We start from the raw sequence: 20207 nt of genomic DNA, 5'->3' as shown, positions 1-20207 counted from the left end.
ATCACTTTGTGAACGAAATCTGAAGATGAAGGAACCTGAAAGTAAAGTGATATGTTTTCTACATCTACACACAATGTACACCTTTCACATTTTATGAGTGGAAAAAAAATAAAAGAAAGGATTGGCTAGTGGTTTGGTTTTTAGGAATCAATATCCATCACGCATCCATATACAAAAAGTACCGCTACCACAAGTAGTACTTGTGGTAGCACAAGTTCTAATAGCTTAACAAAAGTTCACTCAATTAATGGAATACAAAGTTCAAAGTGAACAAGGGGACTTTTTTCCACTTAATTCTTAATTTTAAGATCTAATAGAATTGAGGGAAATATGCCCATATATCACTTTATTGTTCTGTATTTTATTCTATTTTTATTCTGAGGGATTTGTTGTTTTGTCATTGGTTAAAAAAAATAAAAATACCAGAAGGGACAAAAGATACCACTAGGAGGAGCGGTCATCATGTGGACTTCCATCAGAGTTTTCAGTTTCTCCTTCAGAGATTGCCTGCATGGGGGCAGTGTATAGCCGGCTGCGAGTACTGTACCTGCTGCTGCTGGCTGCAGGTGGGACCCTAGAACGACCTTGCCTGGAGGCAGCAGACATAGTAAGGGTTTTTGTAGAGAAACCCTCGATATTTGCCTTGGGGAAAGTACTGGGGAGTGGCTCTGTGCTGGCTGGAGACTCCTGCATTGGTGAAGGGGGTTCCTCTGGTTGCCTGGAAGCCTCTATTTCACCTGGGGACTTGGGAGTGATGGGGCTCTTGAGGATTTCTGTTGCAGACATGCGGTAACTGGAGTCGGTGCGACTGCCCTTCTTCAGCAGCAGTAACTTAAACTCCTCATTGGAGGTGCTGGATTTTTTGGCACTCCTGTAAATGGGTCCTGGTGCTCTCTGAGAGCCGGATGCAGGAGCTGGGATAGTTGGAATGATTGGACATGTCACAGGATGACTAACTGGACCAGTGACAGGAGCGACACCAAGACGACTCTTTCCATTGAGCTCCCCTGAGTCTTTCCGCCCAAGAACTTTCCTCTTCGATCTAAAATAATTCCGGTAAAGTTGCACAGGATTACAAGATGACAGGATTACATATACTATGAAAAATGATTCTTATGGCCACCAAAATAAGTTATCATATATTTTAGTATATCTTGTATACAGCATATTAATTTTTTTTTTTTTTAAATATTTGAGATTACCTGTGTATCATGGCAAACAGATCTTCAGTTGTGCGTAGTTTATTAGGCGAAGGGAATATACTATCATCATCAAACTTAGAGTCGTCAGTCAGAGGAGAATTTGAATTGTCACTAGGCGTTGAGTCTGTGGGAAAAAAAATGACAGTCTTTTGAAATTCTTTTTTTTTTATGCAACGTAGAAGACTTTTATTTCCCCCCTATAAAAATGCATTTCTGCGCTTCTATTAATACGTTTCAATCTCTATTACCTTTGCTGAAGTAGTCTTCTGTGTCTGGGGTTGACTCGTCCTCATGTCCATCATGTGAGGCACTTCTGGTAGTGACACATGTCTCATACGCCTCCTCTTTGCTTTTGATGTCACCCATTGTGTAAGTGTGTGACGAGGATTCTAAACTTCTGGCGGGCAATTTATCTGGGCTGTTGCACAGTACAAAGTCACTCCTGCGTATTTCGCTGTAAGCAGGAGGAGACAGTGTGCTGCTCAATTTCAACGATGGTTCTGCCAGAGGTTGTGGCCTGGGTGCTTGACTGTGTTCACATTTAACACTTTCATCTGACAATGCTTGTTCCTCATCTGTATACCTGTTGCACTCTGCTTCTTGCTGATCATCACGCATCTCACAAGCTTGGGCTGTTGGGGTTAAGAAGTCTTCTTGTTCGTTGGTTGGTTGCACAGGTGTTCTGAATGCTGTCATGGCCCAGTACGTTCCCGGGCCATGCCTTTCCTGCCTGATTTTAATCCCCTCATGTTGTATAACAATGGCTTCTGGAGGTGGGCACTGAGATTCACACTGCTGCACAGCAGGTGGTTTGTAGGCTGGTGGTTTCCTGTTATACCTGTTGTCAGCAGGCATAGTCTCAACTGTTACTGTGGGACACTTGGGTCGAGTTGATTGATCAGCATTAGAGTGCTCAGATCCATGGTTGCCCTCTGCTGGTTTATCAGTAGATCGCAGATGAACTGACCTCAGAACAGTTGCAGTGATTGCCGTGTGGCTTGAGCTTGAAGCCTCTGCACTTGCAGCAGCACGAGCTTCTGCTAATGCAGCTGCTGCTGCAGCTGCTTTCTGTTTGTTCTGATGAAGGAGGTGTATCTGGTTCCTGTGGGCAAAGGGCTTGGTGTGAAGAGCACTTAGGTCAAGGTGACTAGGTGGTGCCTGGGAATCCATATCTCTCCTGCAGGAAGAGCTTGCATCTCGATGGACAAGCTGCTGCTGCTGTTGAAGAGAGGAGAGTGATGATTTTCTTTCTGGCACTTTGGGTTTCCTCTTGCCACTGGTTGGGGAAAGTGGAGCTGGGAAGAATGCAGATGGAAAGGAAGATGTAGGTGTCTCTGACTGACTGGAATATCCACTTGATGGGGATGCCAATGCTGCAAGTTTCTCAGGAGAGCCCAGTCTGAAGTCACCTTCTTGTGGTGGAAGTGTTGGTGAGGTGGGTCTTGACCTGGGGCAACAGGCCTGAGTTGCCAGATTCTCTGGTGACTTGACACATTCAATAACTGTTGTACCCGTAGCAGTGCTGGAGTTGGACAGTGACCTGTAAGGATCACTGGATTTCAAGTCATTAAGGAGCCAAAGGTCTGCATAGTCTGACTGCACAGCACCCTCATCCTTAAAAGAATGTGTGTCAGAAGAACTAAATGGAGAGGAGCAGTCTAGCATTTCTCTGATATTCTCTACACCCCAGGTGCCAAGCTGCTTGTCACAGAGACCTGCAGTGTCAAGGTGCCTGTCAGAACCAGCCAACTCCAGCTGCAGCTTCATCTCCCTGGAAGACAAAGGCAGGGGCAGCTCACTAGTAATCTTTGGTTCATTCTGCTCTTGAACATCCACACTGCTGTTCGTTTCCTTTAAAGAAGAGCTACGTTTTGGTGGGGGTGGCTTAGCCTTTGGTTTTCTTAAAGAAAGACACCCTCTTCCAAGTGTACTCGCTCCCTTGTAATCTGGTTGAGGGTATTCACCCATGCCAGGTGCAATGTTCCCACTTGGGCCACAGTCGGGGTCAATGGCTGCATAGTTGCAATAGCTTCTGCTACCTTTAAAACCACAGTCCAAGTGAACAGAGGTGTAGAAGCCTTCCGTGTCAACAGTGTAATGTGTAGAGCTCTCTAATATTTCACCCGAAGTTTGCCCACTAAAGCATTCATAAGTTTCTCCACTAGAATAACTGGGACAACTTATGCCACTCTCATCTTCCCGAGAGCGCTTTGGGCTAAAGTCTGGAGGACAGGGTTGATCCTGCTGGTCCTGGTTGCAGTTCCACTCCCCATCACTAGCAGTACTAACACCTGCATCATCCATCTGATCTGTAGCTGAAGAAGTGAATGAACTAGACCTGTGTCCCTGACCTTGTGACCTGTCCATGTGGTAGGGGTCAATAATGAAGCCAGTAGTATCGTCAATTATATGAGACCCAGTGTTGAGAGACAGTTCTGAATCACAGTGTGAAGAACCAGTCAAGGGAGGTGAGGCAGCTGGTGGTAGTGTTTCTGAGGTCTGTGAAGGGCATGTTGAGCTGCTTCCGCTCCAGTTTCCACTCGAAGACTGATGGTCTTCTTTGTGGTCAATTTGGCTGCCAAGCACACCTGTGGTCGAGACAGAGTGGATGGGGCTGCTGAAGGTGTCTGAGCTGGAGGAGATCTCACAGCTTCCCATGTCAGAGTTACGCGGAAGCCGAGACCTACCCCTCTCAATCCAAGCATTTTCAGGACTACCTCCATGCTGTATCCGCTTTAAACTTTCCAACTGGAGCTCTGGCATGGCTTGGTCATCTGTGCTCTCCTCCTCATCCTTGAGCATCCTCCGTCCTGGACCTGGCAGGAAGTCCTCAGGCTCATAAGGAGAGAGCTCTTCGTCATCTTCCTCATCATCATCATCATCATCATCATCATCGCTGTCATCTTGCTCATTGTCCCGGAGCCGACTTCCTTCTCGGGGCAAACTTCTTGAACGCAGACGAGTGCCCAAAGCAGTGGTGTAGGTTGGATCCGAACGATCTGGTAATGAAGTGATATTACCAGTGGAGTGGGAGAGGGAAGCCGGAATTCCTTGGCCCCTCTGTGCACGGATACGCCTACGGGACGGAGCAGCAATCAAGAAGTCATCGGTCTGGCAGCCAGAGTCCTTGGTGTTTAGTGTCCGGCCACTAAGTGACAACTCCTCCTGGTACAGGGACATGTGTTGGTTGCCGTGGGCTACCGTAGATCGTTCTCTGGCCACAGGAGATTCATCTGAGTCTGGTGAAAAGTAAGAGCATCTTACAACTCAAGTTTTGATTTAGTCAATTAGATACAAAAGGTTACTGTATAAAAAAAAAAACGAATGATTTTTAACTGATTGTTAACGAAAATTTCAAGTAAGTGTGATGTTTAATGCTTCAAAGCCTTAATGACTTAAGGTGAAGAAAGAAGCGTTGCTGCATTGCTGTTATAAATGACAGAAGAAGGAAAATTCTGGCAAACTGACCTTCCTGTTCATGAGCTACCTGCAGTTTCAAATTCCAAGGTAGTTTGTCAGAGACCTACCTTTAACGAAATCATTGAAACCTACCATATCTCATCAGTTACGACATTAGCATCACTGTTAATTAAAACATAACTGGAAGCATTTGCTACATCATGAAAAATACCACAAGATCCCAGAAATGTGTGTTTTAGCTTAAAGTTACGTTCACATTTATTCATTTAGCGGACGCTTTTATCCAAAGCGACTTACAAGTGAGGAAATACAAGCAAAGCGATATATCAAGCGGAGAACAATACAAGTAGTGCTACTGTACATGATTTATAATCGAGTTCTAGAGAACATTAACATTGGTTGACATACCAACAGTAATTCCGAGTGTAATGGTGCAGGTTTTATCAGAGCCTCCGGTAATGACATTGTGTTTTTATTTTACAATAAATAATTGAGCTGCCAACCTGTAAGTTGCTGGAGAATTACAGTTGGTATGTCAACCAAGATATAATGTATGTTTCAACATGCATTTTATGCTAGTTTATGAGCTAATAGCTATAGGCAGCTTTGGACAGGCTTTAGGTGCCTATAAAACGTTGCAGATGCATAAACTGTAGATAAAATTGCTTAAATGAACCATACATTTTTTTTGTTTTGTTATTCAAAGACATTCTCATTAGAAAATAGTTCTCAATCTCATTTGCAATCAACAATTCATAGCTAAGTTGCTTAATCAGCATAATACTCAGCTTTAAAAGCAAACCTAACATATTAGGCCTAGATGGTGTTGTTAATATAGGTTACATTTCAACTGTAAAATCAAAAATGTGATTCCAAAGCATATTCTAAAAAAGACAAAACGAACAAAACACACACACGATAAGACATTGAATGAGCATAGTGTATCAGGTAGTCATACCCATGTCTTGTTGCACTCGTCTGGGAATGCCTGTGATAGTTTTCCGCCTCCTTAGTTTCCTTCGCCGCTGCAGCACAGACTGGGAATGAACCAACGAACAGCGAGCACTGGCTTCTCGGTCAAAGCCTGCACCTGCAATCCGAGACATTCAGCTTCAGAAACAGGTGACGGTATCCTTCTTACAATCCTACTTATTTCTAATAATCTAGTGCACAAAAAACGCAGAAATGAGATATACAGTAAACATTTTTGACATTTAAAGGTAGCTGTGAACAGGTTTGAAATCCAGATTACTTTTTATGAATCCTGCTTGTGTAGTTATTGTTTTTTTTGTTTGTACATGCACGTGATATTTCCTAAAAAAATTTAGTTGGTCCCAGTCACAGTCCCCATGTACTCCAGGCCACATGAAATATGCCCTACGTTAGAACAGTCATCTAATCTGCACTCACACACTTGAATAATCTGATTAGTATTGCAGATTTATAAATGGAGTTTTACCAGTAACATTGATAGGGATGATGCAGGATGAGATGACTTGAGACTCATTCTTCACCCTTTCATCTGGTGTGGGGAGTGGAAGGGCTTTCGACCAGTTGGTCTGCTTGTCCAGTGTCGTGGGAACGTTGGGAATGGGACACTTCGGTCTGTGGCCCAGAGCCACCAACTCCCCGTCTGTATTTGTATTGGTTCCAACCTGAGTCACAATCATTTTAGAAGAGTTATATGGAATGGCCTCGTAAAACTGAAAGCAGACAAACATACAGCATACAGTTGTGGTCTTAAAGTGACAGGAAGTACATTTTCTGCACATAAATGTTGCATAGTATCTTCGTCAAGGAAGCAGTAGTGACCGTGGGTCAGAGAAAGAACTAAATAGGAAGAGGCAGCGAGGAACGGGGATAAAAGAGGCACAGAAATAGCTGGAGAGGAAAGGAAAGACAGAAGTAGAACTGTCAGGAAAATATCCAGAGTCAGGAATTTGGTCCAGATCCTATTCCATTAGTACAAAATAAGAACAAAGGAAAAGGTACCAAAGAATTCAGCAAGGTTGTGACCTGCAATAGAAGCTTAAAATAAGTCACTAACCTCCTGCCAGATAAACAATAGCTTTAAGGGGGGCATTGTTCCAATCAGGTACTTCAGACAAATAATATTTCCCCTTCATGTGAGCCTTCTGAAATGTTCACATTGGAAATTCTGGCCCTGATTTACTAAAACAATGAGCATTGTAGGCAACACTGTGCAAAATGTTTTTGATAGGCTTGGGGAGCTTGGATACAAGCAGATAGTGAAATATAATTTAAACAGAGTGTTTCTTTGCTTCCGAAAGATAAATGTAAAGAAAGCATTTTCACAGGTTCTGTGAAAAATAGGATGTTTTAGGTAGGAACACCCCGGATTGCGTATTCATTAAGGAAAAAAAAACACAAAATGGATGAGACATGCTTATTTTCTCATATAAAAGACACACTCCTCCATGTTAACACATTTTTATACATGGAAAAACGATATTAAATCAAGGCCTATGAATAAAAGTTAGTATTAATGATGATACGTTGAACACAACAGCGTTTGAAGATGAAGAATCTTGGGGAAGTTAATGACATGACCAACGGTAAGACATGATAGCATGAAGCACATGAGTACATCTACCAGGGTAGCTGTGCTATAAGACGAGTATGAGAAAAGAAAGGTAGGTTCTCAGATAGAATTTACAGTATGATGTAATGTCAAAGAGTATTATATGAAATAATATAATATATAATATTCTAACAATTTGATTTAGTCCGTTTGGATAGTTTTCCTACACACGGAAATGATATGTCTGCTAAACCTCAAGCCTTGCCCTTAATGTTACCCATTAGTAACTTTCCATACAAATTAGGACGTAAGATTTGAAATGAATTTGCATTAGAAGTCAGCTCTCAGAGAGCCGGGAGAATACCTTTCGCATCCAGGGGATGAACACGCAACACGTTGTAGGGGAGGTGGGACGAGAACGCTCATGCTAAAAATAAATAAATAAATAAATAAATAAATAAATAAATAAAGACAAACACAAAGGCTGAACATTGATGAAGAAAAGACAAAAGAAAAGACATACGGGCAAAATGTAAACAAAATAAAACCAATATAATAATAATAATAATAATAATAATAATAATAATAATGGCAACATGAATCAAGGGAAGCTCCTCGTGACACCAAACACCAAAATCTGGTTGGTTAGAAAAGGAAAGCAAAGGCAACCAGCTCATGTTTTCAACAGCTATACTGAAAAAAACCCCCATGAGTTAGGATGAGTTACAAGGGGAATATGTATGGAATTCAATTTGTGTCAGAAGTATTGAACGTAATCTTTCAAGGAAAATGCGATAGAAGAATAACACTCTGAAACTGAACACAGTGACCTCAGTGTCTTCAAATAAACAGCGTTCTTTATGGACAGTTTTTTAAGCTTCGTTTCCGTTACTCGTGGTTTATGAATGCGCCGCCCGAGTTTTCATTGACGCCTTCACAGTTTACGTTCTGGCACAAGCCTCTCGTGTAGGCGGGGCTTGACAGTGATTTACTCTCATTGGCTAGCGAGATTTGGATGGACAGCTCCCTGACCTGGAAGTAGAGAGTTCAGTGGCGTGACTTCTGGATGTAGTTATAGTGTTTGCACTTTGTAGTGGAAATAACTTCCTTCAGTATATTAGTTTGTAATTAATATTTTAGGTGTGGGTCGTCTCATACGACGCTCGAGCTGTCGATTCAAATCTCACTAATCAATGAGAGTAAAGCACTGTTAAGCCCCGCCCACACGTGAGATTTGTTCCAGAATGGTGAACGTAAACTTTGTTGTTCATTTGAAGACCATGTTACATTTTTGCCACCGAGTTCACTGTTTTCAGTTCCAGAGTGTTTTTCTTCTTTCTCAAAAAAAGTAACCTTCAATTCTTTTGGCACAAGTTTAATTCCATAAATATGGCAATCTGGAACACAATGCTTAAGCTAATGGGACATAAAACGGTTATGCTGTACTTCAGAGTCCTCCAGACCTGAAACTGTGAAGGACGGGATAAAGACTGCATTCCTGCACTGGTTTTAAACCCTCCTGGACTTCCCCTCGCCAGTTCCTCATGGACTCTTTGTCACGATTTTAAGGGACATTAGAGTACAGTAACACTGTATTAGCACAGTGGAATTTAGTCAACGTACAGTATGTATGGACGTAGGGATGATATTGGATGTGCTTCATGTCAGTGTCCAGCCCATGACCTGCTTAACACCTGAAAAAAAATCTAACCCAAGCATACTGAGAACACTTCATATCTTTTAAGTCACCCTGTTATCACTTACCTTTCTCTGTGCTGGCTGAGACTCCACCTCCCTCGAAGGTCTCTCCTGCTGCATTATGGGAAATGATAAACGTATCAAGAACCAGAAGAGTCTCCAGAAGAGCAGCTACATCATACATCATAATGCTTTGCGAACGATATAGCGATGTGACCTTTTTTTAAATGATAAAAACTATAAAAACATATATAAAGGGTGATCCATTTAAAAAAAAATGCTTGATGATTGTGAACCACACAGAAAAACTAAAATACAACAAAATAAATAGATAACAGAGTGGTATTTAGGGTGACCAGATGACCACTGGGGAAGAATCAGGACAACTGAAACTGATCATATAAAAGATTGACTTTAGACATGCTTTATTTAAACGTTTTTACATTTATTTTTAAAAAGATATTTGTTCAAAGCGTTCATCTGTCAGCAAGCAAACCATAAACGTAGTCAAATTATGGAGACCAAGTGGCATAGTGTGTAAAATCGGGACTGTCCTGATTTAGTTAGGGAATCTGGTCCGCCTAGTGGTGTTAGAAGGGATATAAAAAGGGACAAAAAAAAAAAAACGCTGGTAAGAATGGAAGTCGTTTTACCACCATGGATCTAAACCAAAAATAAATGACATTCATGCGGGCATCCTTTAGAATAAAAATGACAACATTAAAGCAAAAGCAGCACCTGGATAACTTTCCTGGGGAGAGTCTGCATGTCGGACTCTCTGGTGCTTCTTTCCTATTCCAAGTGTTGGCGGAAAGAGGAAAGAAGGAACCTGAGATCTGAGTGGATCTTAATACAACTCAGTCAGTCAGAAGCCAAACATAACTAATCATATAGCACTACGGCCAAAAATGACTATTCAAATGTTTTATTTCAGTCACATTGTGGATCTGATTGGTGTTTCTGAAGGCCAGCTGCCCAATGGGCATTAACAACAATGTGAATTACCTTCCTCTGCATTGTCTGATATTCAGCTCTGTCCAGCTGTGCCATGAAATACAATCAAACAAGATATATAATTACAAAAAAACTTACAGTATTACTGAAAAACCTTAAGCTTTTACAGCACGAGTGGTTTATAGATAACGCAAGTTAACAGCCAAAACGTAGGAAAAATAGTTACATTAGTTTCCGCCAATCTCAATCAAGAGACAAAGCCCAAGCGCCATTCTAGACGCTAGTACTATAACTGTAATAACGCTTACCATATGTGAGTGTCGACTCCTCTGGTCCTGTCTCCTGATGGAGTGAGGGGAGGGGAATGTGGGCATGGGCGGAGCCACCGAGATGGATATGGTGACCCGATTGCGCTCTCTGCTGGTTGAACGCTGACGCTGCTCTGTATCGGACAGTTTGGGTTTGGATTAGCAATGTAGTAAAAAGGGGGGTTTAATAATTACTCCACTGGTGTTAAACGGGCAACTGTCAGGTATTTCTATTCTTTGGGTGGACATTCGGTCCCCACCAAGATTTAAAAAAAAACAAACAAAAAACACACAAACACAAAACCATAAATTTTCTGAACCGCTTATCCTACACATGTGTGCGGGGAGCCTGGAGCCTTTCCCAGGGGACTCAGAGCACAATGTGGAGGGCCTTCACAGGAAACCATCACCGGGCACAATCACACACACTATGGACAATTTAGAGATGCCAATCAGCCTACAGTGCATGTCTTTGGACTGGGGGAGGAAACCTGGACTATCCGGAGGAAACCCCAGGAGCACAGGGAGACCAGGGCGGTGCCAGGAATCAAATTCCCATCCGCGGGGATGCAAGGCAAATGTGTAACCACTACAGTCATTGTTCCTCCCCAATAGCTAGAGTCTGTGAGTGATCAACACCTTCTGATACCACTGTCTTCGACAGTCTCTTGTGGATTACTCAACCATCAAGAAGTCTGAATATTCAGCTTATCCTGGAACACAACGTCAATATGTCTATCTTGGTGTGTTCTCTATCATCACACTGTTAACAGCTATCGATTGTTGTTACGTATATTATCTTGCACTGTATTACAAGATAGTTTGTTCAACTTGTGTGTCAAACTGCACTGTGATTAGCATTAGTAGCCCACTTGTGTAAGAGCCATCTTAGCAGCGTTCCTGGACTGTTATTTCCAGGCAGGCAAAACCGTTCCTCCAGAATAAACGGCGCAAAGGCTTGACCAGAGAGTAAGCCGAAGGTTTAGTAACGCAGCCGTCCCATGTTGACTATTACGAGCATCACCACTGAACTGCCTCTACTTCTTGTACAACGTAAATAACATACCACTCATTCATTTGCATCAGACTGCTTCATGCAAAGCTCACCTGCATTGGTGAGTGAAACTTTCTAACACCAGGGGGCAGTATCTGCCACATATTACACAAACCTCTTGATGCTTGTAAGGCTTGTTAAACTGTATATTTGTTCAGAATATAACTAGGACTAGGATCCGCATCCAGAGGTACACATGTTTCATTCATAATTGCACTTTTTCTTGCTACATGCCGATAGGCTTAAATAAACTGAGAACAAACGGGTCTACAAATGTTACAGTATTTAACCCTTCTGGTCTGTTAGGGTCAAAATAATCCATCTTAAATCTTTTTTTTGAAGGTGGACCAATACTAAAAAGGTATGCGACTCTTTCTGTGCTTGAATCTAGCAACAAAAAAGGTGATTGTTAGTACCTGTCACATCTCTTATGTGCATGCTTAGTTACCATCACAAAGCTTCACAAAAATGTGAAGAGATTCTGTGTTTGGATTTTCTTTAAATTTTTTTTTGTTGTTATTTTAACCCTATCACTATCGAATATATAAAAGTAGGTGGCTTGGGCCAACGGGACATCAGTGTCAAGCAGTGAACATGGTTATACACCGCAGTTGTTGAGAAGCTGTGCCGGCTTACCTCTGTGCAGTGCCCGTAGACTGAACTGGGCATGGCGGTGCAGCTCTTCCAGACATGGCTGCCGTGTGCTGGGGTGAAACACGCTGTGCTGCTGGTGCCATGGGGCTTGATAGTGAGATGTTAACTTACTCTCAACGTCCAGATTCGACACCGCTGCAGAGAGACACACAGAAGAAGAGAAACGAACTGGTCAAAACATGGCGAGAGGTCAAGAGGTCACCTGTTCATCACACCCATACCATATGTGGACCTTCATCACAAAGTTGGAAGTACACAATTGTATAGAATGTATTTGTATGATGTAGAATTACACTGAAACGAAGAGGCCCAGACCTGTTCCAGCAGGACAATACCCCTGAGCACAAAGCGAGCTCCATGAAGACATGGTTTGCCGAGGTTGGAGTGGAAGAACTCAAGTGTCCTGCACAAAGCCCTGACTCAAATCCCACTGAACATCTTCAGGATGAACTAAAGGACTGACTGCACCCCAGACCTCCTCACCCAACATCAGTGCCTGACCTCACTCATATTCTTGTGGCTGAATCACCACAAACACGCTCCAAAATCGAAAAGAGCGAAGGTTATTATAACAGCAAAAAGGGGGCGGGGATAAATCAACAAGAATATATTGGTCATATATGATGGTCAGGTGTTCACAAACTTTTGGCCAAACGGATCATTTTCCTTAATAAATAAATGACCAAGTATAATATTTTTGTCTCATTTATTTAATTGGGTTCTCTTTGTCTACGGGCGGCTGTGGATCAGGTGGTAGAGTGGGTCGTCCACTAATCGTAGGGTTGGCGGTTCGATTCCCGGCCCACGTGGCTCCACATGCTGAAGTGTCCTTGGGTAAGACACTGAACCCCAAGTTGCTCTCGATGGCAAGCTAGCGCCTTGCATGGCAGCTCTGCTACCATTGGTGTGTGTGTGTGTGAATGGGTCAATGAGACACAGTGTAAAGCGCTTTGGATAAAAGCGCTATATAAGTGCGCCATTTACCATTTACTGTTAAGACTTGTGTGAAAATCTGATAATGTTTTAGGTCATATTTATGCAGATAAATTCTAAACGGTTCACAAACTTTCAAGCACCACTGCATAAAGTGAGAAAGATTTCCAGGTTTGGCCCAGATTTTGTCACGGGATTAGACCGCATGCCAAACAGAAACGCAGTTCGATTCATAGCACTCGTTCAAACTCAACACAACTCATGCACATACACCGAAAGATGTAAGGATGCATCAAAAAGAATCTTCCGTCAGTTTAAATGATGAGTATTTCTTTGCTCCCATTTCTGAAACCTCAAAAGAGAGAGAGAGTGTGGAAAAAAAAATATAGACCATCCTCTCTCCTACCCTCACGCCTCTCTTTTCTCTCCCTCTTTAAAGCAACATCTGCCCATCAGTATGCACCGTGCGGCCGTGCCCGTGAATAGCCCCGAGTCAGCCGTATCTAAGCAACCCTTCATATCTAATTTACAGTGAATTAGCAGATCCTTATCAGACCACAATTGCCAGCAATAACAGGAGATGCTCTTTTTGCCCAACAAACAGAGAGAGACTGTGTGAGTGAGTGAGAGAGAGAGAGAGAGAGAGAATATTAACTGCCTCCCTTTCTCCTTCTAACATAATGTCATAATGCTTCAAGATGTATGTATAAACTTCAGGAAATTGCATCATTTGTTAGGTTCTAATCTAGATCAAAACATTCAAAATGAACAAAGTATTCATACCATTGAATGAACTCATGGTGGGCCTGGAGTCTATCCAAAATATACTCAACCCCAAGTTGGAGAACATCCAGGATAGGATGTTCTCCAATGCACACACTCACTCAAATTTAGAGGAACCAACCCGCCCCCCACCCCGTACACCAACAATAACCTGAGCTTACGATCCAACCTAGTACCACATTGCACTAAACATAATCAAATCCATGAGAAGACATGGAAGAAATTCCATCCATTCATCTTCCTTAACCCCTTCATCCCGGGCAGGGCCGCAGAGGAACCGGAGTTTATTCCAGAACACTGCATGATACCTCCACACTGGTTGGGATGCCTGTCCATCACATGGCACCATAGACACCCATTCACACTTAGCAGCAATTTAGAGGAACCCCAGTGGGACACAGGGAGAAGATGGAAACCTTTGCACAGAGAGCAATCCAAGCTCATCAGGGAATCGAACCAGGGACCTCTTGAGCCACCTGTTGCACCACCATGCCACCATTACGACCACTTTTTCAGTCTCCCTGACAACAGCGTTCCAGTTTCTCAATGGAACCCACACATTTTACACACTTCATCGAGTTCTTATTGGCAAGTTAGTGATGTGCTAAGCAGGTGTTGGAGTGTGTCCAGGCTAGATTAGTACACTGCTACTCCCATCCAACAATAAATCCAGGAAGTACATGAAGAGTATTACTGAACATACGTGGACATATTACGCTTCTAGGAACCTGCCAAGCATAACCGTCTAGCTGCAATTTATTTCCGTTATCTGGTTTCTGGTCTAAACTATAGGAGATGGATGATAGCTTAAAATTCGGATGTCGATTTAGGTCTCTGAAGAGACAGGGGTGAGGAAACTCTCCCTGAGACAATAGAACAACAAAAACGTGAGAGGAACCAGACTCAAAAGGGAACCCAATCTCCTCTGATTGACAAAAGACTGTCTTTGTTTATGTCTGTCTCCCTGCTGGTAACATCTACACTCTACACACAGTAACCCAACAGTGTCCTGACTCATCTTACACCAGACTCTCCGTGCAAAAATAATTCCTTTGTTTGTTCTGATTGAAAATGTCCGATAAGTCGATTACGCCAGTGCGGGTTGGACGGGTTCAATAAAAAGACCACTTTTCTCTCAACCATTCTTGACTTCCTTCTCTTTTAACGCTCTTTTAAATCTGTCTTAATCTCCTCACCTCAACTTCCTTCTCTTCCTTTTTCTCTTCTTTCCTAAGGTTTTTATTGGGTCACATTTTCTTTAACACGCAACAACCTCCGCTTGTCGTCTTTTCTCGTTCCTCTCCTTCCTTGTGTGTCATCTCATCTCGCTTTATATTTCCATTTCTCTTCATTACCTCCCTAGCTGTGTGGCTTAATGACCAAATCAGATCTGATGCTGCGGTGTTTTAGAGCGCACACTCTATTACTCAGCACCAGCCCCAGCACTCGGTTTCTGCTTTGCATCATCATAAACCGGGTGCTGCGGACCAACGACGTGACCTCTACTGAGCTCTACTCCAACGCAGCTCTGAATGTGGATGAGTCCAAACCGAATCAACTGGGACGGGTGACATGCAGAAGAAGGGCAAAGTGGGTGTTGTTTCAATCACAATCACTGAGAGTACTACACAGATACGAACAGCATTCATTTTGCCGATTGATACCTCACACACAGGGTAAGTCTGGACGGAAACCGAGAGTTAGAGTTAAGTCCACTGCAGAACGTTGTCAGAGAGCAAATCTCAAAAAACGAGGCCTTTAGCTTCTGTTCAAGCCCGCATTGAACGTGTAGGCACCCTACCTGCAGTGTCCTCCCCCCGTCCTGCATGTTTACTCTTCTTCTTTACCCTCCTCTTCCTCTCCTGCGGGCCCAGAATGGGTGTCTTTCTGTGCGAGTTGCCCATTCCTCCGCGGGCCGGTTAATGTCAGAATGCTAGCGCCGTCCAAATGGAGAGAGGAGAGCTCTGCACCTGCTCCTATTGCCTTCTTTCTGTCTCTCCTGCTCTCTATCCATCTCTCTCTATCTCTCCCCCCTCCCTCTTTCTCCTCTCTTTTGCGGTGTCTCTCTCTCCTGCAGGTGCATGGTCAGCACTGTGAGTGGGGAACAGATTCTTTGCCAATGGCAAAATACACACTACTCAAACAAACATCGCTCAAGAAATTAGCCACAACAACAACAAAAAATCCAAACGATTCCAAATTCTGTCAACAAACATTTTTAAAACGACTGAAACCGCCCATGTGACTATATTCACCCCAGTTCATTCCTGAACAATCTTGGGTTACTGTCGTTGTGGTGTTTCGCGTGCTCCACCTTCCAAGAACACGTCAGTTGGTGGACTTGCTTCTCTTGAACGATTTGGTGTGAACAAGTGTGTGAAAGCATGTGCATGGTGCCTTGTGGTGGACTGGTGTCCTATCCGGGGTGTGTTCCTGTCTCATGCCCTGTGTTGCCAGGATCGGCTCTGGATCCACCATGACCGATCACGATAAAGCAGTTACAGAAAATAGACGAATGAATGCGTATTAAAAAGGTATAACTCTGCACACTTCAAAAATATTACTCTGAATAGATTCCAGTTTGGAAAATGACTTGCATGCTTCTAACATTCATCCCATTTAGAAGGTTTAATATGGAAGGTTTATCTTCAGTAACTGCTGATCGACTGGCCGGTCGTGGTGGCTCTGTCGCCGATTCCAAGAACTCTTGGCACGAGTCAATGACACGAAGGTCATTTATTGCGAAGATGCTAAGCAATAACAGGTATTAGTCAGATTTTATGGTTTTTATACCTCAACTCACTTGAAGTACATTCTTCGAATAGCATCCATGTTGTGTGCTTTTGAACAGAGTGACAATAAGGTGTCAGGCCTAATTAGACATGGCTGAACCGCTGTCTTCATGGTTCTGATACTAAAACACACACTAATAAGTTCTGAAAAGAAAACAGCTGAGGTTTAGTGTAAGATCTTCTAAGAAAATGCCAGAAACTAATCTATACGTATTGAAACCATTGTGGTTTTAATATCCGTAAACTGAATCGGCTCGGAAGTCTTTAATGAAGCACAGTAACAGTAAATATATACAAACTTCTAAATCCCGGGGAATATGACCAAACATGGTTCTAATATAGCACCAAGCTACTCATGAGTGCTTTTGTCATTTCTAAATATATAGATATATAAAATCATGATGCACCATTTACAGAGCCTACGATTTGACCCAAAGCAAACACAAGCTGCGACTGTGACCTAAAATGCACTTCCTCTCTACTGCAAAATTCACATCCACACTCACCCATTTTTAGAAACATGAGGACTTTAAAAAAGAAACGGATAAGAAGATATGGAAAAGGAATGTTGTTAGACACTTGGATGTAGGGCATCTCTCTCTCTCTCTCTCTCTCTCTCTAAAATTCACAATTTCTATAATAGGCAACAATTCCTAATTAGATCACGCTAGCGATTAGCCATGGACCCTTTAATTCAAAGCTGCCATGACATCTCCGGTAAACAACCCAGTGTGTCGGGGTCACCAGTGTACTGTAATGTACCGTGTGATGCCACAGTCATTTCCAGCACTGCAGCAGGTCACAGAGACAGACGTAAACAGAGACGGACAGTCTGTGTAATAGACACATCATCGACACGGCAACTTAGAGGAAGCTGTTGCTTCTAGCTTTCCTCATTCTTAGGAACATCATGAATTAAATCAATGAGAACACTTTGGAACTTTAAATGAACAACTTTCTGGGCAGACAGTGATAGTACCATTACTATTTTCATCGTAAATCTCTTGCAATACCTGAAGATATAACGCTTACACTTCACATGAGGTTTTATGGATTTTCCGGATATTTTGAACAAACTTTTGGAATGATGAGAAATTCTGACCATAAAAGACTCCACTGTTATTTCTGAATCGTAAACAATGCAAAAACTATGTACATTTTTGTCTGTATAAAACGAAATACATTCAAAAATTGTTACGAGATCTAACATTGTAAACAAAATGTGCTACAGGTTCGCCCATTCTATTAAATAATAATAATAATAATAATAATAATAATAATAATAATAAATAAATAAATAAATGTATCAATTCTCCCAATTTTATTTTACTGAATAAACAAGGTGTCCGACATGGGGACTTTAAAAAAAAGCTCCAAGTCGGCTAAAATGACCTACACCCCTACCAACTAACTAAATAAATAAATAAATACATGCCCCTTCACAGCATAACAGAGCCAGTTGTTTCAGGGGTTCAGGATATCAGGCTCGGACACAAAACATTCTCAGACGCCGAAATTGTGAGAAACAAAAGTGATCTGATTTCTCACTTGTGTGTCGATTTGCTTCTCAAGCGCATCTAACTGCCACCTGATCATCAAATAAATACTGTTTATGGCAACAGGTCTATATACAGTATCATTAACATGTGAGTCGACTTCACAGTAGCACGTAATGCTGTAATAAAGAGTTAAGGCATTGTTATTGTTATACAGCAGACTAATCACACAGTTAAAATAGACTCTAATGCTAGAATGAAGGCGTACAGTACCTCTTGATCTAATTGGAACACAGCAGGCCAGAGTGATCATGCTGGAGAAGAGACTTGTCTGACACACAACACAGTAGAAAATGAATTTTTATACCCACATCTTCACAAAAACACACACAGGCTCAACTGCAACATCTGTATGCCTAATATCTAACCCTTTCTCCTCATTTATATCCTCCAGCCGAGGATGGTACGGCCCATCAGCACTTGGTTTGCTCTTAATCCCTTCGCAGGACGGTGAATATCCTGACTGAGAAAGGAAAAGGGGGGGGTTGTATTAGGATAATCCACAATGCAGGGCTACACCATCTCTATAACACTCTATAACACCATCCTCTGTACGCTGTAATGAACATTATGTAAGTTTTAGCACATCCACAAGGTACATGGACTCACGGAATGAGGATCTGTTGATGGTCCTAAAAGATAACGAGGAATCTTTGACGGATATTATCATACTAAATGTCTTCACGATTGTAAACCCTGAGAAACACACTCGCACACACACACAAAAAGAATCCATATATACCAAAGCAACGCACAGAAACTATACAATCGCACACCCGTATTTCTCTAATAGTATTGTTAAGGCGTACATCTACTGTCTGTACCAGTCAGTGAACTGAATTTCAGTATGTGTGTGTGTGTGTGTGTGTGTGTGTGTGTGTGTGTGAAAGCATCCCTGCTGTCCTCATTCTTAATCCCCGTTAAGCCCTCATGCCTATGACCTTGGCGCCAATGGCTCCTGCGCTAGGTGAGTGTTTAGCACATTTAGAGGTGCAAAGCGCAGTCATACTTTTACTCAGACAAATCCAGCCTTGACCACTGTGACCGGCAGCTTGAGGCTCTACACGCAGTCCATTACACGCACATGTTCACAGGCTGAGTCATGGGACAAAGCCAGAATCGCCACCGTGACCCTTCTCCTGGTCAAGCATTCAGCAGCGGCTCCTGACCGTACGTAGGTTTTCGTGAGGAGGGATGACGTTAATAACGACAACAACTTGAAGCCGAGAGCCTATCACACAAAAACCCACAGAAAACACCTGAAATTTGGGCCTGTGATGAAATTTAGGTGCTTAGTCACCGTGGTGCACACGCATTTCTGATGTACAGATATTATCCAATCTAATGTACAGATATCATCCAGTCTAATGTACAGATATTATCCAGTCTAACGTACAGATATCATCCAGTCTAATGTACAGATATTATCCAATCTAACGTACAGATATTATCCAGTCTAATGTACAGCTATTATCCAATCTAACGTACAGATATTATCCAATCTAATGTACAGATATTATCCAGTCTAACGTACAGATATCATCCAGTCTAACGTACAGATATCATCCAGTCTAATGTACAGATATTATCCAATGTAATGTACAGATATCATCCAGTCTAACGTACAGATATCATCCAGTCTAATGTACAGATATTATCCAATGTAATGTACAGATATCATCCAGTCTAACGTACAGATATCATCCAATCTAATGTACAGATATCATCCAATCTAATGTACAGATATTATCCAATCTAATGTACAGATATCATCCAATCTAATGTACAGATATTATCCAGTCTAATGTACAGATATTATCCAATCTAATGTACAGATATTATCCAGTCTAATGTACAGATATTATCCAATCTATAATCCCCGTTTTCCCTCTCTTAAATCTTTTCAATGTATCCTACAACAGAAATACATCTCAGACACACCGTCTGCACAGACACGTTGCCTTTTTGTTGTTGTTGCGGAAACGTACGATATTTAATCGCGATTACTCGCTTTAAAACAAGATCTTGGCACCATAAAAACACACAACCCTGGCAACCCGGACTGGACCGTTATGAACTTAAATCTAAATGATTTGGACAGCAGTGTTGTTCCAAGCTAACACAGCCCTTACTCCTACCACACACACACACACACACACACACACCTCCCTGATAGAAAACAGCCAAAAACAGCACTGTAATGAGCTGCAGGAAGAGTTTGACTCTGTTCACTGTGACTTCCTTTCATTTTTCTCCATCCCATCCTCCATCACTGTCTCTCTACTTATATTTATATTACAGGGTTTTTGTT

The 20207-nt window shown here is 42.2% G+C and overlaps 1 protein-coding gene across 1 annotated transcript; it reads right to left on the bottom strand.

The window, feature by feature from the left end:
• Nucleotides 1-201: 201 nt before the first annotated feature.
• Nucleotides 202-18403, bottom strand: nhsb (Nance-Horan syndrome b (congenital cataracts and dental anomalies)). The gene is made up of 10 exons (XM_053616466.1): nucleotides 18110-18403; nucleotides 11815-11967; nucleotides 10047-10258; nucleotides 8929-9033; nucleotides 7529-7591; nucleotides 6082-6277; nucleotides 5581-5712; nucleotides 1451-4441; nucleotides 1203-1326; nucleotides 202-1042 (listed from the first exon to the last, which is right to left on the bottom strand). Exons 1-10 carry the CDS (start codon nucleotides 18147-18149, stop codon nucleotides 445-447), a joined length of 4614 nt encoding a protein of 1537 aa, XP_053472441.1. The 5' UTR covers nucleotides 18150-18403; the 3' UTR covers nucleotides 202-444.
• Nucleotides 18404-20207: the final 1804 nt, after the last annotated feature.

The sequence above is a fragment of the Ictalurus furcatus genome, chromosome 27 (genome assembly GCF_023375685.1).
Source record: "Ictalurus furcatus strain D&B chromosome 27, Billie_1.0, whole genome shotgun sequence".
NCBI lineage: Eukaryota > Metazoa > Chordata > Actinopteri > Siluriformes > Ictaluridae > Ictalurus > Ictalurus furcatus.
This window is presented reverse-complemented; position numbering and strand designations above follow the sequence as displayed.

Coding starts and splice junctions, on each gene's coding strand:
- nhsb (XM_053616466.1), bottom strand. CDS start 18,149: ATGATCACTCTGGCCTGCTGTGTTCCAATTAGATCAAGAG. Junction 1,327..1,450: donor AGAAGACTACTTCAGCAAAG/GTAATAGAGATT, acceptor TTTTTCCCACAG/ACTCAACGCCTAGTGACAAT. Junction 1,043..1,202: donor CTGTTTGCCATGATACACAG/GTAATCTCAAAT, acceptor GAATTATTTTAG/ATCGAAGAGGAAAGTTCTTG.